This window comes from Lycorma delicatula, chromosome 2 (genome assembly GCF_047948215.1).
Source record: "Lycorma delicatula isolate Av1 chromosome 2, ASM4794821v1, whole genome shotgun sequence".
NCBI classification, from domain to species: domain Eukaryota; kingdom Metazoa; phylum Arthropoda; class Insecta; order Hemiptera; family Fulgoridae; genus Lycorma; species Lycorma delicatula.
Genome location: NC_134456.1, coordinates 219,667,633 through 219,689,391, shown reverse-complemented (window position 1 = coordinate 219,689,391; position 21,759 = coordinate 219,667,633). Strand labels below are relative to the sequence as shown.

General features: G+C 31.1%; 1 protein-coding gene across 1 annotated transcript in view; it reads right to left on the bottom strand.

The window, feature by feature from the left end:
• Positions 1 to 21,405, bottom strand: part of LOC142320070 (hydrocephalus-inducing protein homolog) — a 28,567-nt gene extending 7,162 nt beyond the window's left edge. The window contains exons 1-5 of the mRNA XM_075357747.1: positions 21,381 to 21,405; positions 18,962 to 19,124; positions 14,246 to 14,441; positions 10,910 to 11,137; positions 2,118 to 2,287 (exon numbers count right to left, since the gene is read on the bottom strand). Of these exons, the coding sequence (XP_075213862.1) occupies positions 2,118 to 2,287; positions 10,910 to 11,137; positions 14,246 to 14,441; positions 18,962 to 19,124; positions 21,381 to 21,405 (782 nt within the window). The remainder of the gene's footprint in view (positions 1 to 2,117; positions 2,288 to 10,909; positions 11,138 to 14,245; positions 14,442 to 18,961; positions 19,125 to 21,380) is intronic.
• Between the last annotated feature and the right edge of the window lie 354 nt (positions 21,406 to 21,759).

The window sequence follows — 21,759 nt, the reverse complement described above, 5'->3', positions numbered from 1 at the left end:
ATACCTGTACAAGAAACACTTAAAATCATGATCTAAACTAACCAGAATGTCTGTATATTTTGGATAGGTAAATCATGATAGAGAAGTTTTTAAATGAGTTTACTTTAAGCACTGAAGCCATGTTTCATGTTGTGAGACAAGTTCTATACATTGAAAATGTAGGGTGCTGAACTAGTGCATCTCATTATGGATCAATAATATGATAGTCTAAAATTTAATATATGGTGCAAAATTGGACAATTCAGAGTCATTGGTCCCTTCTTTTAATGCAGAAAAACTGAACTGTATAACAAATTGCTGGACACGTCAAAAACATGTGATGGGCCATATATACCAGAGATTCCATTCTCTAATTATATGGCACTCCTTCACATTTTGGATATTCATACGAGATTACCTAAACAAAACATTCCTCAGTGATAGAATGAACAAGAAGGGTGGATAGCCTGACCTCCATGATCTCCAGATCTTACTCTAATGGATTTGTATTTTTATTACATAAACATAAATGTTCTCTGTTCAAATTTAAATGAGCAGATCACTGAAGCTCTGTATGACCTGCAAGGCAAGAGACTGATTATTGTCTTTTAGTATGTAGGGCAATTAATGGGAAACTTATCAAAATCTGTTGAACAGATAAAATTCTTGAAGAATGTTGCTTCATTTTGATCTATATTTCATGAGCTTGTCTGCTTTGTTTCAAAAATACTGCCTGTTTGAAACCTTACAATATTTTATGGTCACATTATAGTAGTAGAAAGAAATTGACATTATTATACAAAAGTGTTAAAAACCTGAATATAATTCTGAAGTTATATTAACATCTTATCTTCCAAACTTTTGTTCACTCATTATCACAGTGTTAACATTAAGTAAAACCAATTCTTTTACATCGTAAGATAAAAAAAACTTAAAGATTTTCAGTCCGCAGAGTCCAACATTTACAGCATAAATAAGCTTCCTCCAAAGCAATGCACCACTAGACTATCAACTAAATTGATCCAATCCCATAGAGATGAACTAATTTGTAAAATAAAATAAACAAAATAAATAACAAAAGTCAATCAAATGTATTTTCCTTACTAGTAAATGCCATTGAAAAATAGATAAGAAGATAAAAGAATTTAACTCAATATATTAGTAAAAATATACAATATATCAATTAAATAAACCAGTAGACAGGTAATAGAATAATATGAAATATATAACAGATATATCCTTATTTATCTATTAATCCTATGGTACATAGACGTGTTATGTCCAAATTATTAAAACTGAACATTCAAACAATTACAATAGCAGAAGTGTGTATTGTAATATTTACATAGGTATAATTACAAATTAACATCCAGTTTTTTCAGCCATTCAACTCCAGGTGGGGTATCATGATATACATCCTGTGGTCTCCCTTGTATGCTCATTGTGGGTAGTACTTAATAAGATTTTCACAGTTTCGAGTGGCTCACTGCACTTGAAATCAGCCAAAAGTGCCATGCCCTATTTGTAAAGTAATTACATCATGTCAAGTTCTTATGCAATTAAGTCTGCACCACAACTGTCTTGATAGACTAAAGCCCAGCACTTACACATGGACTGCCTCTATCCATTGGCAGCCGTAGTTTTCATCCCTTGAAATCTACCATAGTTGTTTGATATTAAAATTCTCCTTTTGGGCCAGTTTCCATGCAGGTTTCTGTGATTACAAGTGCCGATTAGTTAATCCACCAATGGAGATGTTGATTGGTGCCACTGCATCGATAATCTTTTTCCAGAAACGTTGAGGGCATTCTGGTGCCTGAGATGTGGTGGAGATATATTAGCTAGTAATGGGAACCATCCAATTGGAATAAAGGAGACTTTTTTGGAATAAAGGAGTAATTGTTTTTATAATTTTATTCACTTAATATCCAGCTTATCAATATGGCAGCTATTCAACCATATAGGTGCACAGTACTCAGCTACAGAACAGACCAATACTAATGCTGATGTTCAAAGTATGCTTGCATCTGCTCTGGAAGTGCTTATTATGTTACCTTGAATTCCCTTAAGGAACAACTGTTTAAAAAAATATAAAAGAATACCACATATATATATTATATATATTCATTTTAACTTACACAATTAGATCTTCATCTTTGTTTGTTACACAAAGCAAAGCTTTATACACACTATCTTCCAAGGTACATACAAAACAAGGACCAAAATTATATTCATAAAATGAGAATTCATAAATTGGTATTTCAGCAGTTCCACTAAACAGGATATTATACTGTGGCCCTTTACTTATCTGAAAAAGAAAGTAAAAATAATAAAACAGTAATCCTGGAGCTGTTATGTAAGGATTGCTACCAACACCAATTTGCAAGTTTTCAGTAATCTATAACATTAAGGACTCTGGCATCATTATCAATTAGTATTACAGCTCAGCAGCGCTCTACTAAACTATTAATGATAATTCAGCTGAAGTGAAGGCTAGTGGTTATATAATAACTTGAATGATGAGCCTGTCATTTCCATGTATAAAGTGGTAGCGTCCTCTAATCACAGAGTACTTTGTGCAGCTATCTTAAGAGAGTGTGATTCTCACTTATTTGGACAGAAGAAAGGAAAAGTGTAATAGATAAAAAAAATTATTAACTTAAAATAAAAACACTACAATTTGAAACTAATGTTTAATATATACAATAAAAAAAAAGCTTAGTAAAACTAATAAATCAATTCATTAAACAAAAAAATGTTTTAAAAAATTCTACTAATTTTTGACCAAACAAATATTAATTTAACCTAAAGCTCTAAATATTAAAGCAAATCTGGAAAGAGACAAAACACTGCTGTCATTATTTCCTATGATGATAAATATTATAAAACAGAACAAACAGCTAATAAAAAAACCTTACAACTACATAAAAGCTTAAACGAACAATAGAGTTATTAAAAATAAGGTTAAAAAAGAACAGCAAAACCAGTTTGGATTTATTGGGCTACAACTGATATACAATAAACACATAACTATACAAACTTTAAAACAACTATATATAGGGTTATTTTGAGTGTAAAGGGTTCCTTTGTAAATAACAATTAATAAATTAATATTGATAGTCTGTATTAAACAACATAATAAAAAAATGAAAGAAAACTAAAAATAAAATATTTAAAAATATGTAGATGTCAAGATAACTATTAAACTGAAAGTAACCATAAGTAACGATATATTTATACCTCATACAAAATATAAAACATTATCTACCATTCTATCGCTATCATACAAAACATCTTGAATATTATTATTTTACATTCTAAATCGATGAAATAATGCCACGAAACAGACAGACATAGTAAAAAAGTATGTGATGATCAGTTAAACAATGATTACAACAGAAGCACATTAAAATATCACTGTCATAAGATATCCATAACCAGATGTTATAAGATGACATCTTATCAGATGGTATAATAGGTTTTAATCTATTGTCTCAAACATAGATATATTAATAATTTTATCCACGACCCACATGACTTTGTCCAACTGATTCCTATTAAAAAAGCACAATGACAAACTCAATATCCTTGAATATACAGAATTTTATTACTGATTGTAGCATTCCATTCCCTAACATTTAGCATGAATTATCTGCTTCGAAAAATTTGAAGCACGACTAATGAAAGCTGGCTGAGTGATTTCCTTGACAGCATTCTTAATGTGCTCATAGTTCATGTGTGTATTGGAATGAGGTAGAACAGAAACAACAGGGTGTATTTCCAAGTTGAGACTTGCCAAGAGTACAAATTTTTTACCACTTCCAAGGTGCTCATCATAGTGATATCTAGAACTAATGTTTAATATTATGGACAATAATAAAATTAATCTATAATTTTATATGTTTATTCTTTATACTTAAAATTCAAGTTAACTTCCTGGCTACCATAACGAAATAAAAATACAGATCTATTTTTTCATCAAAAAAACCATTCAAGGCTTTGTTTGAAATAGATCATTATTATTGTTATTTGAAATAAATTCTGGAAAAGAGATTATTAAATTCTTTTGCCATTAAAGGAATGAGATAATGAAAGTTGAATCCTTTTATGGGTTTTGGTGAAGTTATTTGACCTTTTTTCAAACCAACTTTCACTTTTGATTATTGCCCACATAGTTTTAGATTAATTCTTTGAATTAGATATTAAATATAATAATATAATCTTTAAGCATAATGAATAACTTTAGGATAGATTTTTTTTTTGTAATTTTTTCCAATAATTCTGGAAGTTACCAAACAAACTATATTAAACATTTCATGTAGATTTTTAAGCATAGATCTAGATTTTACATTTGTTTAAGTAATCCATGCATTTTTTTTTATGTTTAGTTTTTTTTTTACTGAAGGGGGCTAGAGTATAGGCCTTCTAATAGTATTCACACTCTCTAAAAAGAATTTAAGTAATAGTTGTCTTGTTATTCAGTAGTAAATGCTATTGTAACTTGACATCTGTGATTTGAAAGACCAAGTCTGCACAAAAGGATAAAAAATTATGATCGGTAAAGTACAGGTGATTCAAAGAAATGGGAAATTTTGAAAGTTGTGTTGGTAGCCGTGGGCGATTGGTACCACTTGATAAGTGGCGCCAGCCTCTCTAATCTAACCTGCCATTTAGTTGTCATGGATCCTTGGAGTGGTGCGCAACGTGTATTTGCTATCAAAGCGTTTTACAAGAACAATGACAGTGTGGAGGGAGCGCGTAGAGAATTTCGCCGTCATTTTAATCTGGAACGGCACGACTGTGTTCCATCAGCACATGCAATTAAAACATGAATATCTAATTTTGAGGAAACTGGTTCGGCAATGAAAAATAAACCTCCAGGCCATGAGCGAACCGTCTGTACACCACAGAATGTTCAAGCTTTACAAGATGCTGTCACACGAAGTCAACATCGGTCAATCTGTTGTCTCTCAGCATCTTTACAATTGCATATTTCAAGTGTTCGAAGAATGCTAGTGAAGGACTTGCAATACCATCCATACAAGTTGCAGATCGTCCAGGAACTGAAACCGAACGATGCAGTTGTGCAAGCACAATTCTGTAATGTAATGCTTCAGAAGATAAATGATAACGAAGAGTTTGTTCACGAACTGTGAATGTCAGACGAAGCGCATTTCCACCTCACTGGATTTGTTAACAAGCAAAATTTCAAATACTGGGCACAAGAAAATCCTACGCAGCTACACCAGCGTCCGTTGCACAGCCAGAAAGTGACCGTGTGGTGTGCTATGTCATCTTACGGTGTTATAGGCCCTTATTTTTTTGAGGATGACAACGGTCTTGCGATTACAGTGATGTCGGCTCATTACGTAGCCATGCTTGAAACCTTTGTTGTGGAACAACAAAAGAGATTTCCACTGATTCTTAACACAGCCTGGTTTCAACAAGACAGAGGAATGTCACATACTGCACGAATATCGATGGCAGCTGTACGCCGATTGTTTGGACAACGTGTCATTTCACGAAATGGTGACATTAGATGACCTCCCAGATCGCCTGATCTCTCAGCTTGCGATTACTTTTTGTGGGGTCACCTTAAAAGCAAAGTGTTCCACAGTAGACCTGCTACAACGGAAGAACTGAAGGCAAAGATCCGAGAAACAATTGCGGAAATTCCAGTTGAGATGTTACGTCAAACCATGAACAATTTAACGAAGAGACTTCGTGAGTGTTTATGTAGAAGAGGAGGTCACCTGGAAGATGCCATCTTTAAAAAATGTATGTATCCTAAAATGGCAACATTTATACAATTACATGAAATAAAATTCATTTTCTAAAAAAAATTTTCCATTAACGTTATTTAATTTTTTAAATTTCCCGATTCTTTGAATCACCTGTATATAAAAAAAATACTGTCTGCACAGAGGCCAAGATCCTTGTAATATTCTCGTTAGCTAGGAGAATGCAATAATTCTGCTAACTTAAACTGAGTTAATAGTTCATTTATCAAAGGACTAGAATATTCTAGAAATTTAACATTAAAAATTGTCCCATATTATGACATTGAATTGATAAGGAATTTTGAAAGCGATTCCAATAGTTTATGTAAAAAGGTTTCAAAAGAACGAGTATGAAATGTATAAATTACCATCAATATCAATTTTAGAATATTGCATTTAATTAACAGCATTTAAAACTAATTTTTCTCATGAATATACGGTAATTTTCAACTTCATTAACCATTAACAAGTAGCTTTTATTAAAAACTGAAAATTCCCATTTTTATGACAGTTCTATAAAATCCTTTGATAAGCTTGAAATTGCCTAGTTTAGAAATTGTTCCTTTTGTGTTGGTCAGTCAATTTTCAGAATAAAAACATGTGACTTGTTAAAAAGAAATATTTCAACTTCATTTCTTCGGTGCTGAATATTTATATAGGAAATCTTAATGTTAGTGTAGTAAAGTATTTCAGGGAAGATTAATCAGAGTTTGATATTTTAAGACTAGGATCAGAGCTTAACTGCTGATATCATGTATATTGTAAAATTTTATTGTATTTTTAGAGAAATAGTTATTACTATTAATTATTTTATTAGAAGTAAATGGGATTCTGTTACTGGAGGAATCTGAAGAATTTAAGAGGGGAATACTTTCAAAGACAGAAAAAGCATCTCCTGTCATTTATAAAAAAAATTCTTCATTAATAACTTCTAAGAACAATCCTTTGCCAACACTGCTTCACCACCCAAATTTAAATTGTAATCCATGAGATGTGTATGTAAGTATATTGAAGCCATATTTGGTTCAACAAAGGAACAATGGGACATTATTCAAAAATGTCTCATGCAATTGTTCACTTCATATCAGGTTGGTTCAAACATTGAAGTGTCAAACTGGCGAATTATATCACTGTATAATATACTTGGATGGCTCAATTTCCCAATCTTTATTACAATACTGGAGATCTGCAATGGCAGCCGACTGATGGTATTTGTATCACCAATAATGATAACAGAAAAACCCGGGAGAAAAACCGTTTGATGAAATACAAAAGGCAGAGGATCACCTGGCCTTTTTTTTTGTCTTCAGTAATTTGACTGGTTTGATGCAGCTCTCCAAGATTCCCTATCTAGTGCCAATCGTTTCATTTTGGTATACCCCCTACATCCTACATCCCTAAAAATTTGTTTTACATATTCCAAACGTTGCCTGCCTGCACACTTTTTCTCTTCTACCTGTCCCTCCAATATTAAAGTGACTTCCAGGATGCCTTAATATGCGACTTATAAGTCTGTCTCTTTTAACTACATTTTTCCAAATGCTTCTTTCTTCATCAATTTGCCGCAACATCTCTTCATTTGTATGTTGAAAATGTTAATCAAACATTCTCCTATAGCACCACATTTCAAAAGCTTTTAATCTTTTCTTCTCAGGTATGCTGATCGTCAAAGTTTCACTTATATATAAAGCTACACTCCAAACATATAGTATCAAAAATGTTTTCCTGATGTTTAAATTAATTTTTGATGTAAACAAATTATATTTCTGACTGAAGGTTCGTTTCGCCTGTGCTATTCGGTATTTTATATAGCTCCTGCTTTGTCTATCTCTAGTAATTTTACTTCCCAAATAATAACATTTTTCTACATCCATAGTTGTTTCTCAACCTATTTTTATATTCAGAGGTCCATCGACTTTATTTCTACTACATTTCATTTACTTTACTCATTACACTCGTTTACTTTCATTTTGTTCTTATTAATTTTCATGTGGTAGTATTTGTGTAGGACTTCATCCATGTTATTCCTTGTTTTTTTCAAAATCTTTCTTAATCTCGGCTAGAATTACTATATAATCAGAAAATCATAGCATCTTTATCTTTTCACCTTACACTATTACTTTGGATCTAAATTTTTCTTTAACACCATTAACTGCTAGTTCTATATAAAGATTAAAAAGCAACAGGGATAGGGAACATCGTTGTTGGACTCACTTTTTTATTACTGCTTCTTTCTTACGCTCTTTGATTATTACTGCTGCAGTTTGGTTCCTGTAAATGTTAGCAATTGTTCTTCTATCTCTATACTTGAACCCTAAATTTTTTAAAATGATAAACATTTTATTCTGGTCTACGTTATCAGATGCCTTTTCTAAATCTATAAATGCTACGTATGTTGGTTTGTCTCTCTCTTTAATCTAACACTTCTTCCACTCTCCTCTCAATTCTTTTGTACAGGATTTTAGTTAAGATTTTTGATGCATGAATAGTTAAGCTAATTGTTCTGTATTCTTCACATTTATCTGCCCCTGCTTTCTTTGGTATCATGACACTAACATTCTTTTCGAAATCTGACAGAACTTCCACTTTTTCATAAATATTACACACCAGTTTGCATAATCTATCTATCACTTCCTCACCTGCATGGTGCAGTAATTCTGCAGGTATTCAGTCTATCCCAGGAGCCTTTCTGCCATTCAAATCCTTTAATGCTCTATTAAATTCAGATCTCAGTATTGTGTCTCCCTTTTCATTCTCTTCGACTTCCTCTGTAACACAAGTTTCTAATTCATTTCCTCCATATAAATCTTCAATATATTCCACCCATCAACCTTTTATTTTATATTATAAATCAGTGTACCATCTTTATTTAACACATTATATTTTAATTTATGTACCAAAAAATTTTCCTTAACTTTCCTTTGTGCTCTGTGTGTTATTTTACAAATTATTATTTCTCTTTCTACTTCTGAACACTTCATTAATCCACTCTTCTTTGACTAATTTGCACTTCCTGTTTATGGTATTTCTTTATTGTTGATAGTTCCTTTTACCTTCTTCATCAGTAGCATTCTTATTCTTTCTATGTTCATCCATTAGATGCAATATATTCCACAGATTCATCTGACACCTTTTCTTTAGGTTTTTAAACCCCAATCTTCATTTCATTATCACTAAATTATGGTCGCTATCAATGTCTGCTCCTGGATATGCTTTGCAGTTGACAATCTAAATCTTTACTTAACCATGATATACTTTACAGTAAAGATGAGTGATACCTTACAGTATATTCCCCGGCTTTTGCCATCTATATATTCTTCTATTATGATTTTTAAACTGGGTGCAATTACTAAATTATTCTTTGTGTAAAACTCAATAAGCAAGCCCCCTGTTTCAATCCTTTTACCCAGCTTGTATTCACCCATATTTCCTTTCTTGTCTTTTCCGATGCTTGCATTCCAATCTCAAACTATAATTAAATTTTCATCCACTTTTAAATATTTAATTGCTTCATAAATTTCTTCATATACACACTCTTCCTCATCATCATCATCATCATCATCATGGGCACTTGTAAGCATACAGACGTTAACAATCCTTGTTTTAGGTTCTGATTTTATACAGATTACAATGATTCTATTGCTAAGTTTTTTGAAATACTTTACTCTCTTCCCTATCTTCTTGTTTATTATGAAACCTACTTCTCCCTGCCCTTTATTTGACACTAATTATTCTAAAATCATCTGACCAAAAGTTGTTTTTCTCTTACCACCGAACCTCGCTAATTCCTATTACCTATATACATTTAACCTACCCATTTCCCTCTTTAAATTTTCTAACTTACCAACCTTTTTTAGACTTTAAACATTTCACACTCCGACTCGTAGAATGTTACTTTTTAATTTTCTGCTGACCCCTTCCTCAGTAGTTCCCACCCGGAGATCTGAATGCGGAACTAGTTTACCTCCAGAATATTTTACCAAAGAAGGAGCCTCCATCATTGTTACATGAAAATGGAGAGTACTACATTTTCTTGGAAAAAAACAACTATAGTTTTTCATTGCTTTCAGCTGCACAGTATTCAGAAGATTGAGTGATGTTGATATGGCCTTTTAAGTCCTCCTGACCTACGTCCTTAACAGCTACTGAAAGAGCTGCTGCCCTCTTTCAGCAATCAATCTTTAGTCTGGCACTCAACTGATACCTCTCCAATATGGTTGCACCTTCGATCCAGCTACTCTGTATCACTGAGCACTCAAGCCCTCTCACCATCGGTAAGGTCTCACGATTCAGAGGGAATTCACACCTGGCCTAACGACAAAAATCACATGGTTTTTCAACCCAAAATGATTGTATAAGGCTGGCTGCAGTGAAAAAATGATTGTCCCTTGCATGGCTGCAGTCAAGCAAAATTACCTTATAACGCTTAATAATTAGCTCTCTGTTGCCTTCGTTTTCTTGACAACAGTCTAAATGTAATACAAATTAAGAAAAACAAGATATTCTTGATGGAAAAGTTGGATTATAATATAAATGAAGGTTACCTGTATGTCGACAAAATTACCTTCAAGATAAGCCATATCCAAGAAGAGAATTTATTACATTCTCTTATTGAAATCTCATCTTGTATTATTGTTCATTTAGCACATAGGCTAGGCGCGCGCGCGCGCGCGCGCGTGTGTGTGTGTGTGTGTGTGTGTGTGTGTGTGCACGCATTCACAAATAGAGAAAAAGACAAGGTATTAATATTAATGTTAATTAAAATTCTAACTAAAATATAAATTCTAATAAAACTTAAATAAGATGTATTATATCAACACAGAAGAAAAATTTCAGAATTCATAACAGCTAATATTTTCATTAATTTAATACGTGAAAATTTTAAATTGTTAATTAAAAAAAATTGTTAGGTTAACAATGTTTAAAATTAGTGTTTTTTTTAAGTTACTTGTCAAACTTTCAGAAACAACACTATGATCATCATGGAAGAATAACACTTCCTTAACTCGACTAATAAAATAAAATAATTTATTCAAAGAAAATCTGGTTTGGTTTATCATTAAAAATAATATGTATTCTTATCTAACACAATTCATTATCATTTCTTGAGAAGTTCAAATTATTTAAAAAATACATAAAAACATTCTCACCTTTAAAGTAACTAGAATATCCTTAAATGTTATTTTAGAAAGTGCTGTAAAATTAAGAGAAATATATTCCTTTGATTGACAAGTAATTATTCCTGTTTTTTTACTAAAACATAACTCAACTTTTGAGTGTTTTATATGTTCCTCATTTTCTTCCCATTTATAAATAATTGATGGTTTTCCCATATTCAAAATAATAAATGTTAAACTCTGAGGTATTCTTGGAGTCATCTAAATACAAATGATAAACTCATTAAAAAAATATAAACGTAGGTAAATACAGAAAAAATTACTCACTCAACATAACCATTAAAATTTACATTTACAAGATCAAACTTGTTAATTTTCACGTATTTTTAACTCTTTCAGCAACACTTCCCCACACATATACAATAGAATAATTTCATACTGAAAATACATATTATCAAGAAATTATATACTAAAAGATAAATTATTTAATTCAGTTGACAAAAGAATTATAAAAAACATTAAAAGGTTTACATATAAAACAATAAATAATTAAATATTAACTTCTTTGGGAACTTCATTTAATTTCATGCATAAAAAATCACTTTTTTCTCAGACTTAGGGTCAGTGGCAGATGGAACTGCAGCAACCCTAGTTCCATTTGATATTATCGATAACATTTAATATAAAGGGTCCTTTTTTCTTTAATTCTTTTTTTATACTTGTACAATATATAATTCTTAAGCTTAATGTCAGTAGCTATACCATAGCTTACGAAAAAGATACAAAAATCTTTGTATGGAACTGTGCACTTCACAGTTCCAGTGGTGTGGTGTTTGGCTGTTGTGCACATGCACATATAGGAAGCTGCACGGAAGGTTGCAAGGGAGAATGTATGGAACGTTCCTTGTTCATTCCTTTTTCTAGTTTAGTCGGTGGAAGGAATATGAAAGCGTTTTAGTTGTTTTTCAGAAGTGATCAGAAGATGGTGGATAGCAAGGGCTCTGATTGCCAAATCTGCCCAAAATCATGCTGGAAGGGCAAAAGAGAAGGTAATTAGTAAAAAATAATTATGTATTTGTTTCTGTGTATATAGAGATTTAAATTAAGCACCATTGGACTACAGTGTTTTTAAGCAGACATTTTATTAAATTATTAACTAATAATACTAAAAAATATTATCTGTATTGATATTTTATTATTTATTTAGTTAAACTGAATACCATATTCTTGAATGTGATGAATTGTAGAATTAGATTATTGTATATCAGGGTATATATACCCTGCTTCCAGCTATTCTATTTGATTTAGGTTTTTGGTTCTTTTATTTTACAGAAAACTTTAACCATGACCTAGAAAATACCCAGAAAAAATTTTCTGGAGCAGCATCCCCATTAATTTTAGCCACAAGCCGGCACTGCTTAGGGTTGCTTTCAGCATCATATCTAAGCAAATAACTTGAATTGAGATGTTTATCTTAATTATGCAATTTATTTTACATTTATATCACTGCATTACAATGAAATTTATGCATTGTAATTTATTAGTAATTCAAGATTGTATACAAAGAAATATAAAAATCATAACATTCATTGTAACTCATCACTCAGAACAGAACACTGATATACGTACATTTAGACATTGGTGAAAGATTGGAGAACATTAAAAATTCTTCTTTGTGCATTTTGAGAAATCATCACCATCATGGCAAACGTTACTGACGTGGGAGAAGAAGGCTTTTGCAACAGGAAGTGTTCTTGATGCATCACACAGTGGAAGGCTGAGCACTCGAGTTGAGATGTGTGTTGCTGTGGAGGCATAAATTCAACAATCACCAATAAAATCAATGTGCAAATGTTCTGCAGAGTTAGGCATTCCAAAACTGATAATGCAAGAAGACCATACGCAGAAGGACTTGAAAGTTAAATGTTTTTGTACAGTGACCTTAATCAACATGTTTATACATGTCAGTTATTGGTTGAACGCTTTCCAAATCATATCAGCCTCATGATATGATTTGGGCTGGGATGATAGCTGAACATCTTCTTGGTCCTTATTTTTTCAATGGCGCAGTTAATCAACACAGTTATCTGAGAATGATTGATGAGTGGTTGCTTCCAGAATTAACAGGAGAAGGGATCGCTGATGTCATACATTTCAGCAAGATGGTGCTCCAGTGCATTTGGCTTTGAATGCCAGCAGACCCTCAATGAAATTTTTCCAAATCACTGGATTGGACATGGGTCATAAGAATTATTGGCTCCATTGCCTTGGCCAGAAAGCAGCCCTGATCTCACCACACCTGACAATCCACTCTGGGGTTTTGTAAAAGAAGAGATCTGAAAAGTCAGCAATGGGCAGCTCCAAGACGCTGTTCAGTCAGCATTTAAAATGATCATCCCCTGATATACTGTTGCGGATGAACAACCAGACATGGAGATGCATATAGTTGTACTTTGAACATAATGGAACCCACACAAATGTTTTAGATCCACAGAAGGTAAACTGCACCTATCCTAATAATTTCATAACTAGCGTAAAGAGCCTTCTCGCCCAGCTCATACATTAAACTAATATTAAATTAATGAACTGTGTGTTGTATAGGTTTTATTGTTTCTCTGCAATTATGTATCAATATGTTACACTACAGATTTTTTTTAGAGAGATGACAAGTATTCCATTCAATGTGGATATTATTTTGGCCCTGGCCTTTCAATAAATATTAAATTACTTGATTTTAAACTACTGGAGATTTTTCTTCTAAAGTACCTTTTGCGGCTAATTTCAGCAGTATTTTTCAGTAGTATCATTGGTAACACTATGATTATTAGCAAACATCAAAGAACAAAAAATAAAAAAATAAATGGCAATTATTAAAAAAATTCTATTACTTTAAAAGCAAGTTGTTTAACATTTAATAATTTAAGGTGTTATGTTTTTTCATAATCACAAATTTAATGAGGAAATATAATCCTACATACTATGAACATTAACAATGACTACTGTTAAATTCACAGAAAAAGGTGCAGCTAATTATTCTCAAAAGGTACTTTAGAAGAAAAGGATCTAGTATTTTGAAAGTGTCATTTAATATTTAAGTTTTCAGCTTACATTTAAAAGACAGAACTTGATGGTACTATTAAAATCCTGATGAAAATGGAAAACTAAAATGATACTTTTAACTGTACTTTTAACTGAATCCCCTGCAGTTCTGTATCGATTAGATTACTGACATAAAAACTATATTTCTATGATGATGCAATTTATCAACAAATCAAATGTAATAAAACGTAAAAATTAAATATATGACTGGAATTTTGCAATAAAGTAGTAAAAGATCTATTGACTACTACAAATATTTGATTTACTAACATTTTCCAAAGTAATATGATTTGTTTTAGAATGAACAAGTTCTACATTCTGTTTGCTTGAGATTTCATGAATTAACACAGGCAGAACTGCATATGTGTGAATATGTACGTACAACTGTAGCGGATCTTTACATTTTTTCACTGCACATTTCACAAGAAACATTTCTTCACCTGCATATTTTGGAGTAATTTCTAGCCTAAAAACAGAATTGAATAATATTTTATATATTAACAAAGAAAACTATATACAAAGTTAAAAAGACACATTTACACACATCTGTACACACACACACACACACACACACACACACACATACACACATCAAAGCTAAGAGATATTTAACATCTTTAAATCCCTGATATATTTTTTTATACAGCTGTTTATCTCTGCTTTATTTAATTTTAATTAAATAAATGAGTCGATCTTATGATACTCTTTATAGAAAAATATTGATAAAATTCATTTGCAGAACAAGGGTGGATGATAATTTTGATAATAATAAATAATTTTGATTTGTTCATTGAATCTTTTAACCAGTGACCATTACTTCTATTAATTGTTGTTTGGCGTAACTGCTGTACAATGAATATTTTTTTGACACAGTTTAAATAAAAATGTCTAATTAGTTATCAGTCAATTCCATTCTTAACTAATAAAACAATTGAGCTCCACTTTAACTTTAAATTAATGCTTCTCTTTTCTTATAAAATAAATTTTGAGAATATAAATTAAAGTGACAAAATCTTTAACTAAATGAACAAGTGCCCCTGAGTGACTTTTGATATGGCAAAGATCAACCTGATGACTTTCTTCTAGTACTTCAATAACTTATTGTCTGTACACAAATTTAGGACTCAAAATTATTAGTCAATAGCTTTGAAAGCAGTGGAAATAGTCATAATAAAAATTGATCAAAATGAACTCTGTTGCATTACCAATAGTTGTACTTTATATGCACTGTACAGGACTATTAGCAACATTATTTTCTACATGATTAAAAATCTTTCAGTGAATAATTCAATAGCAAAAGTATATAATTTACCATAAAACTTACAGAAATTGACAAACTCTCTTAAATTCTATCTGCTAAATATATTTAAGATATTAATTCATCATGATGTCTATCGCTAACCAGATGATTGGTGTTCAGACCAAGTCTAAATATTTTGTTTTAGATTTCTTTTATTTAATTATTATTAAAAAATTCTGGATAAAACATTATTTCAATACAGAAGGTAAATTAAGTTAATAAATTAAAAACAGTGCTGAATTCTATTATGATGACAAATGAAAAAGATTGTGACTCAAGCATTTCAATCCTGTAAATTATGCTTACCGTTATATCTTAAACAATTTACAACAGGAAACTTTTATTGGAAAAAGTGGAAACATGCCTAAATTTTCTGACTTTGTGGTGGAATTTTCCAACTCTATCAAAAAATTATGTTAAAATAAAATATTTAATGGCATCATTGTCTTATATCAGATGTGTAAATATGAAATCAGAATTTTTTTATAGAAAATACACATTTATTGTATGAAAATGATAAAATATATTCTATTCGAAACATTGTCCATCGCTAGCTATACATTTTTCCCATCTCTCTGACAATTTATGAATGCCATGCCCAAAAAACTGTTGTTCTTTTGAGGCAAACCAGTATTGCGCCATTTTTGTACATTTTCATAAGTGAAGTGCTGTTCAGCAAGTGTGTGACCCATCGATGCAAATAAATAGTAGTCACACTAAGCCAAGTCTGGTGAGTAAGCCGCATACTAAAGTATTCCCCAACTGAATGCCTCAATAGTTTCCTTGACTGATTTTGCTGTGTGTGATGGTGCATTATCATGAAGCAAAATCACTTTGTGTTGCCATTTTTGATATTTGGGTCGTTTTCACGCAATGCTTGATTGAAATCGATCATTTGTTGTTGGTAGCATTCAGTATTAATGGTTTTGCCAGGTTTTAGCAGCTCATAATAGATCAAACCCTTCTGATCCCACCACTAAATATTATTTAGTGGTAGCACCACCACTAAATAATATTCCCACCACTAAATATTATTTAGTGGTGGTGCTCTGAGAATGCTCTGTGTCACAATACTCTGTGAATCAACACAGAGCATTGTCTTCTTTCCATAGCAATCTGGCCTTGAAATTGATGTCGATGGTTCGCCTGGAGTTAGCCACGATCCTTTATGCTTAGGATTCTCGAAATTTATACACTTTTCATCACCTGTCACAATTTGATGGAGAAATGACTTTCTTTTATACCTGGCAAGCAGCATTTTGCAAGAGGTTTTTCGGTTTTCTTGCTGTCTTTCATTCAGTTCATGTGGAACACATTTTCCCATCTTCTGGATCTTTCCCATGACTTTCAAATGTATGGAGATGGCGTCTCGTGTTACATTTAATTGATCCATGAGTAGCTGTTACGTTTGAGTGACATCCTCATCCAACAATGCTTGCAATTTGCTGTCTTCAAACTTTTTCGGTGGTCTTCCACATTCTTCGTTTCTCATGTCAAAATTGTCACTTTTGTATTTTTTTTTTTTAAACCATTCAAAGCACTGTGATTTACCAAGAGCATGCTCGCCATAAGCTTTGACAAGCATTCGATGTGATTTTGCAGCAATTTTCTTTAAATAGTAACAGAAAATCAATGCTGTCAGCAAGTCGTAGTTTGTAGATACAAAACTCGACATGTAACTAAAACGCTGTAACTAAAAACGCTAATTAAAATTAAGCTGTTGTATGAAACTTGTATTGTTGTGAGTTGAAAATCTTTGTCAGCTGTCAAAGAAAGAAAATGATGGCGCCAATGATGCCAAGATGCGGTTTGACGGTAACTACATTGACAGCTAGGGCCATCTATGGGCAAATTCTGGTTTCATATTTACACACCTGGTATGTATAAGTCAATAATAATAAATTTCAAGTTTTAATGTTAACAAAATTTTGAGAATGAAAATAGATATTTTGAAGTATTTATTAAATTAAGAATTAATTTAGTATCCATAACATATTTACTTATATCGAAGAAGCAAGAAATAAGTAACGAAGAAAAATTTACTCCTTTGACACTTTTTCGAGATAAGATACTATAATATTTTAGTCTCTATCCTCTCAGTAGATTTTTTCTAAAATTTATTGCCATCAGTGTTCAGATATAGATGTTAACCAACCAAATTTCAAGTACTTTATTTAAAAGTGCTTGAAAATATGAGGAGATATAACTAAACTTTGGTTACACTTCCCACTCTTTTAGAAATATCAATCAAATTAAGATTTTAGCAAACCGAGAGATCATATTATCACCACTATTTAACTATTAAACTAAATAGGATTAGTAATAATCGATCATTGAAATCTGGGTAATAAAGGGTGGTGGTTTTTTGAAAAAATATTTTTATAAATATTACTAGCATTATAAAGGTAATATAAAAACATTTACTCCTCTTTTTAAAATATATAAAAAACTGGGACATTAAACTTACAACTAAGACAGGAGACATATCTAAATATCAGTAATTACAGACTAATAATCATGCAATATTTTCTTAACTCTGAATGTTTCATGAAAAATAAAAAACCCATCATTTATTGACAACAACGATTCAATCCTACCCACACAATTGAGATTCAAAGAATACAAAAAGATTGATGATGATTTTATTAAAAGTGATAACTATGCTTAACAAGAAATTTAAAAAAATCAACACCATTTGGAATTTTCCTAGACTTAACTACTTACTGCATTTGATACAATGGCACTCGAGATGCAATTAAAAGTACTGAGAAATACTAAAAAATTGTCTCAAAATCAGAAGGGCAGTAAAAATCAACACCTAGAGGATAACACAAATTATGCATTATCACAAGAACAATATTATTATCTTCTATTCTGTAAACAATCTACTTAGCATCCTTATTTAAACAATAACAATAAGATGATTAGAGATTATGCCACAATTATTGTAACAGACAAAACTGGACAGACCAGTAAACACAAAATATAATTATAAGATAACAAGACAGTCAAAATTCAATCATATACTTTCACTAAAAACAAGTGAACCAGAACTTGTCTTGCAGTGATGTGTATCTAAAAATGCAAGTTTTAATAAATAATAAAACTGTTAAATATTTAGAATCACAACTTCAGGTACATTACTGTAGCATGTCTAAATTTCAATAAAATTGATCTAGCAGTTTTGGAAATTTTCGAGCCATAAAATTATATATATATATATGTAAGGCAACCCTAACTTAAATGAATGGGATTTTCATACTCCTAGTACCTCAAAACTTAAAGAAAATTCATTTTGCCCCCCCCCCCCCATTCTGACCATGTATGAACATATAAACAAATTTTGCTGTCCAGTACTGGAATTATGCGGAATCCTCAGTTGGTATTAAATTCTGTAATTGCATTAAATGTTTTCATTTTATAATTTGTCAAAATTGTTTTTAGTTTTATTGTTTTAAAATATTTTTGAAATTTATTATGAACATATAAACAAATTTTACTGTCCAGTACTGGAATTATGCGGAATCCTCTAAAAATCAATTCTTGGATATTAAAATGGTAAGTTTAACTCTCTAATTTCTGTCTTTTGGTAGCTTACATTTCATATAATATTAAATTTTATTAACATAAAAATTAAAATCAATATGTTAATAGATACAAAATCACTTGAATAAAAACTATGTTACCTTAATTCACACTCTGATTCGGCAGAAACAATCCCACTCATTGGATCAATTACAATGTGATGGCTCACAGATTCTTCTCCATGTAAAAAATTACCCTCAATTTTAAAGTCTAAGTCAACTTTCTCTGCATTGATTAAATTTACATAATCGATACCTTTCACTCCTATATAAAAAAAAAACTGAACAATGATTTTTCAAATGTTTAATGTTTTCAATTACAGAAATTAAAATCTGGAAAAAAATAAGGGATGGATAGACAAAAGAAACCAAACCATATTTTGGACCCCCACAAAGGAGGAGAAAATAGAATATTGCTTAAGTATTCATCACTCCAAAGCAAACAATTAAAAAAAATGTTTTTTATACATGCATAAAAAATGTACAATCAAAAGAAAAATTTTAACTAACATTGTAAATTGTAAAAATAAGAATATAAAAAAAAACAAATCAAGATGGTAGCATAAAAAGCTCCCTTTATATAGGATCTGTCAAATAAACTCTGAATTCCTTCTTAAGAAGTAGATGACTTTTTGATTGTTTCAGTTACAGACCCCATCAATCGGTCATCATTTGACAATCGTTATAAAATTCCAGTGTATTGGGAACTTCTTTCACACTTTATCTACCGATCAAAATTTTGTTTCTTACTTCCATAATACTTTTTTAAATTACTTTACCCTTACTTCAGTATACCCTTACTTCCATAATACTTTTTTAAATTACTTTACCCTTACTTCAGTATTTTGTACATAACACAATTTCTAAAATAAAAAACTGAATAATGTATAATGTACCTTCACGGATACACACAACTGTTTTCATGATGTCTAGGATGGTGGAGAATTATAGACTTGGTTTTTATAGGTCTTGGCAAAGTCGAGAGATGGTACTCATAGGATATTGTTGAAGTCATTCTATTTTCCATATCTTTGCTAACAGCATACATGAATATGTTCATATGGTCGGTAGTCAATAAAGTAATGTGATTTGTGATAAATGGATAAAAGGAAGTTTTGTGTGGATGATCAAATGCTACTTTAAGACAAAATTGCTTAGATAACTAAAGCAAAGTTGGATAAATATTATTTTGAGTCAGCTCAATTGATTATAATAATTTACAAGTGGTTTGGTTATTTTTAGATAGATTTGATTATTTGCAAATGATGCTGAATGTTCCAGATTGCCTATTAAGGTTACAACTACAGGAATATTGAAAAAATCCATGATATGGTGATAGAGAAGAGAAGATTGAAAGTGCACACATTGCTATGGCAATGGGCATCACAAATTAACATGTCAAGTTATTTTAAGAATGGAGTTGAAAACTTGAGTCTCATTGAACTAAGTATATGGACTTGAAAGGAGACTATAATTAAAATAACAAATATTTTCCAAAAAAATTGTCACTTCTTTATTTTTGCATAGACATATATATATCCACCCCTTGTAACGTTATGGTATAAAATGATACGAAACTCACCTCAGGAAAAACGATTAAAATACAATGTACCACAAGGAATCCAAGCTAAAACTTAACTTTTATTCTTCATTACTACAACTCTCAATGTGCTTGCACTAATACATTCACAGATTTCTTATAAGCATTTTAATAAGAGATCATTGAAATATACTGAAAAGGTACAAAGACTATATATGCCCAAAGCAATATCAATATGCAGTTTCATAAGAATTCTAATCTGCTGTTTGTTTACAAATAAATGACACAAATAAACAGTTTTTGGAATGTGAAAGTTTTGTATTAATTTTTATGATGAATTCAAAAATGCAACCTGAATTTTTCCATTACTTTTAATTTTTGAGATAACATTTTTGAAGTATGGATTTTAAATATTAAAAGTATGGAATTCAAAATATTTTTTTTGGATAACTTACTTACAAAAAAGAATATTTTAAATGATTTCTAACAGAGGGTGGGGTATAAACATCATTATGAAGGTAATAGCTAAATATGCATGATGATTCAATTACTGTAAGTTCTGACATGTCAGCACAAAGCAGTCATCCGAGTTATACAATTAATAACCACTATTATTTAAATGTTCAGTGTGTATGTACCTACTGTAGTTTCATTCTGTTTTGTGATTTACAGTTACTGTGTTGAATATATTGTGTTAGTGAATAAATATCTATCTAACTTCTGTTAGATGCATGGGATTTTTATCTTTAAAGAATGACAAAGTTTAACTTCACTAGTTAAGTAATATTATAAATTACTTTTGGCAGTAAAGTTGGCAATCCAAATACAAATGTTACTCCTCATATCTGCTATTTGACCTGTATGAAATGTCTGACAGACTGGGCTAGGGATGATCAGCACAGAGTTCAGACTATTTTTTTGTATTACAAAGATAAAAGAATAAGTACTAAGTCCGAACACAAAGTGCAGTACTGAATTTACTGTCTGCTATATGCCACTGCCTCATAGTGAGGACTCTGTAATGCATCCTCCAATACATAAACTAATGTTTTTAGGCAAAGGTTAAAAATGGTGATGGATTTCACAATTTGAAAATGATCAGAATGTGAGATAGCCACTGAAGTACTGTTGAAACAGAATTCTCTTTCCATAAACCTTATCTGAACTCAAGGTGAATTAAATGTTCTTCTCTGAAATTTTAACTTGATGAAGAAACAAGCCAAGCTTTCAGGCTCTAAGCTGAAAGTCTGGAATCTTCTCCATATTCACACTGAAGTGTATTTCTTTTGTAATTGTCCAGATAAGTTTCAAGATTTATATTCTGAAGAAAATAGTTTATTATACCTGTAACAATATTTAT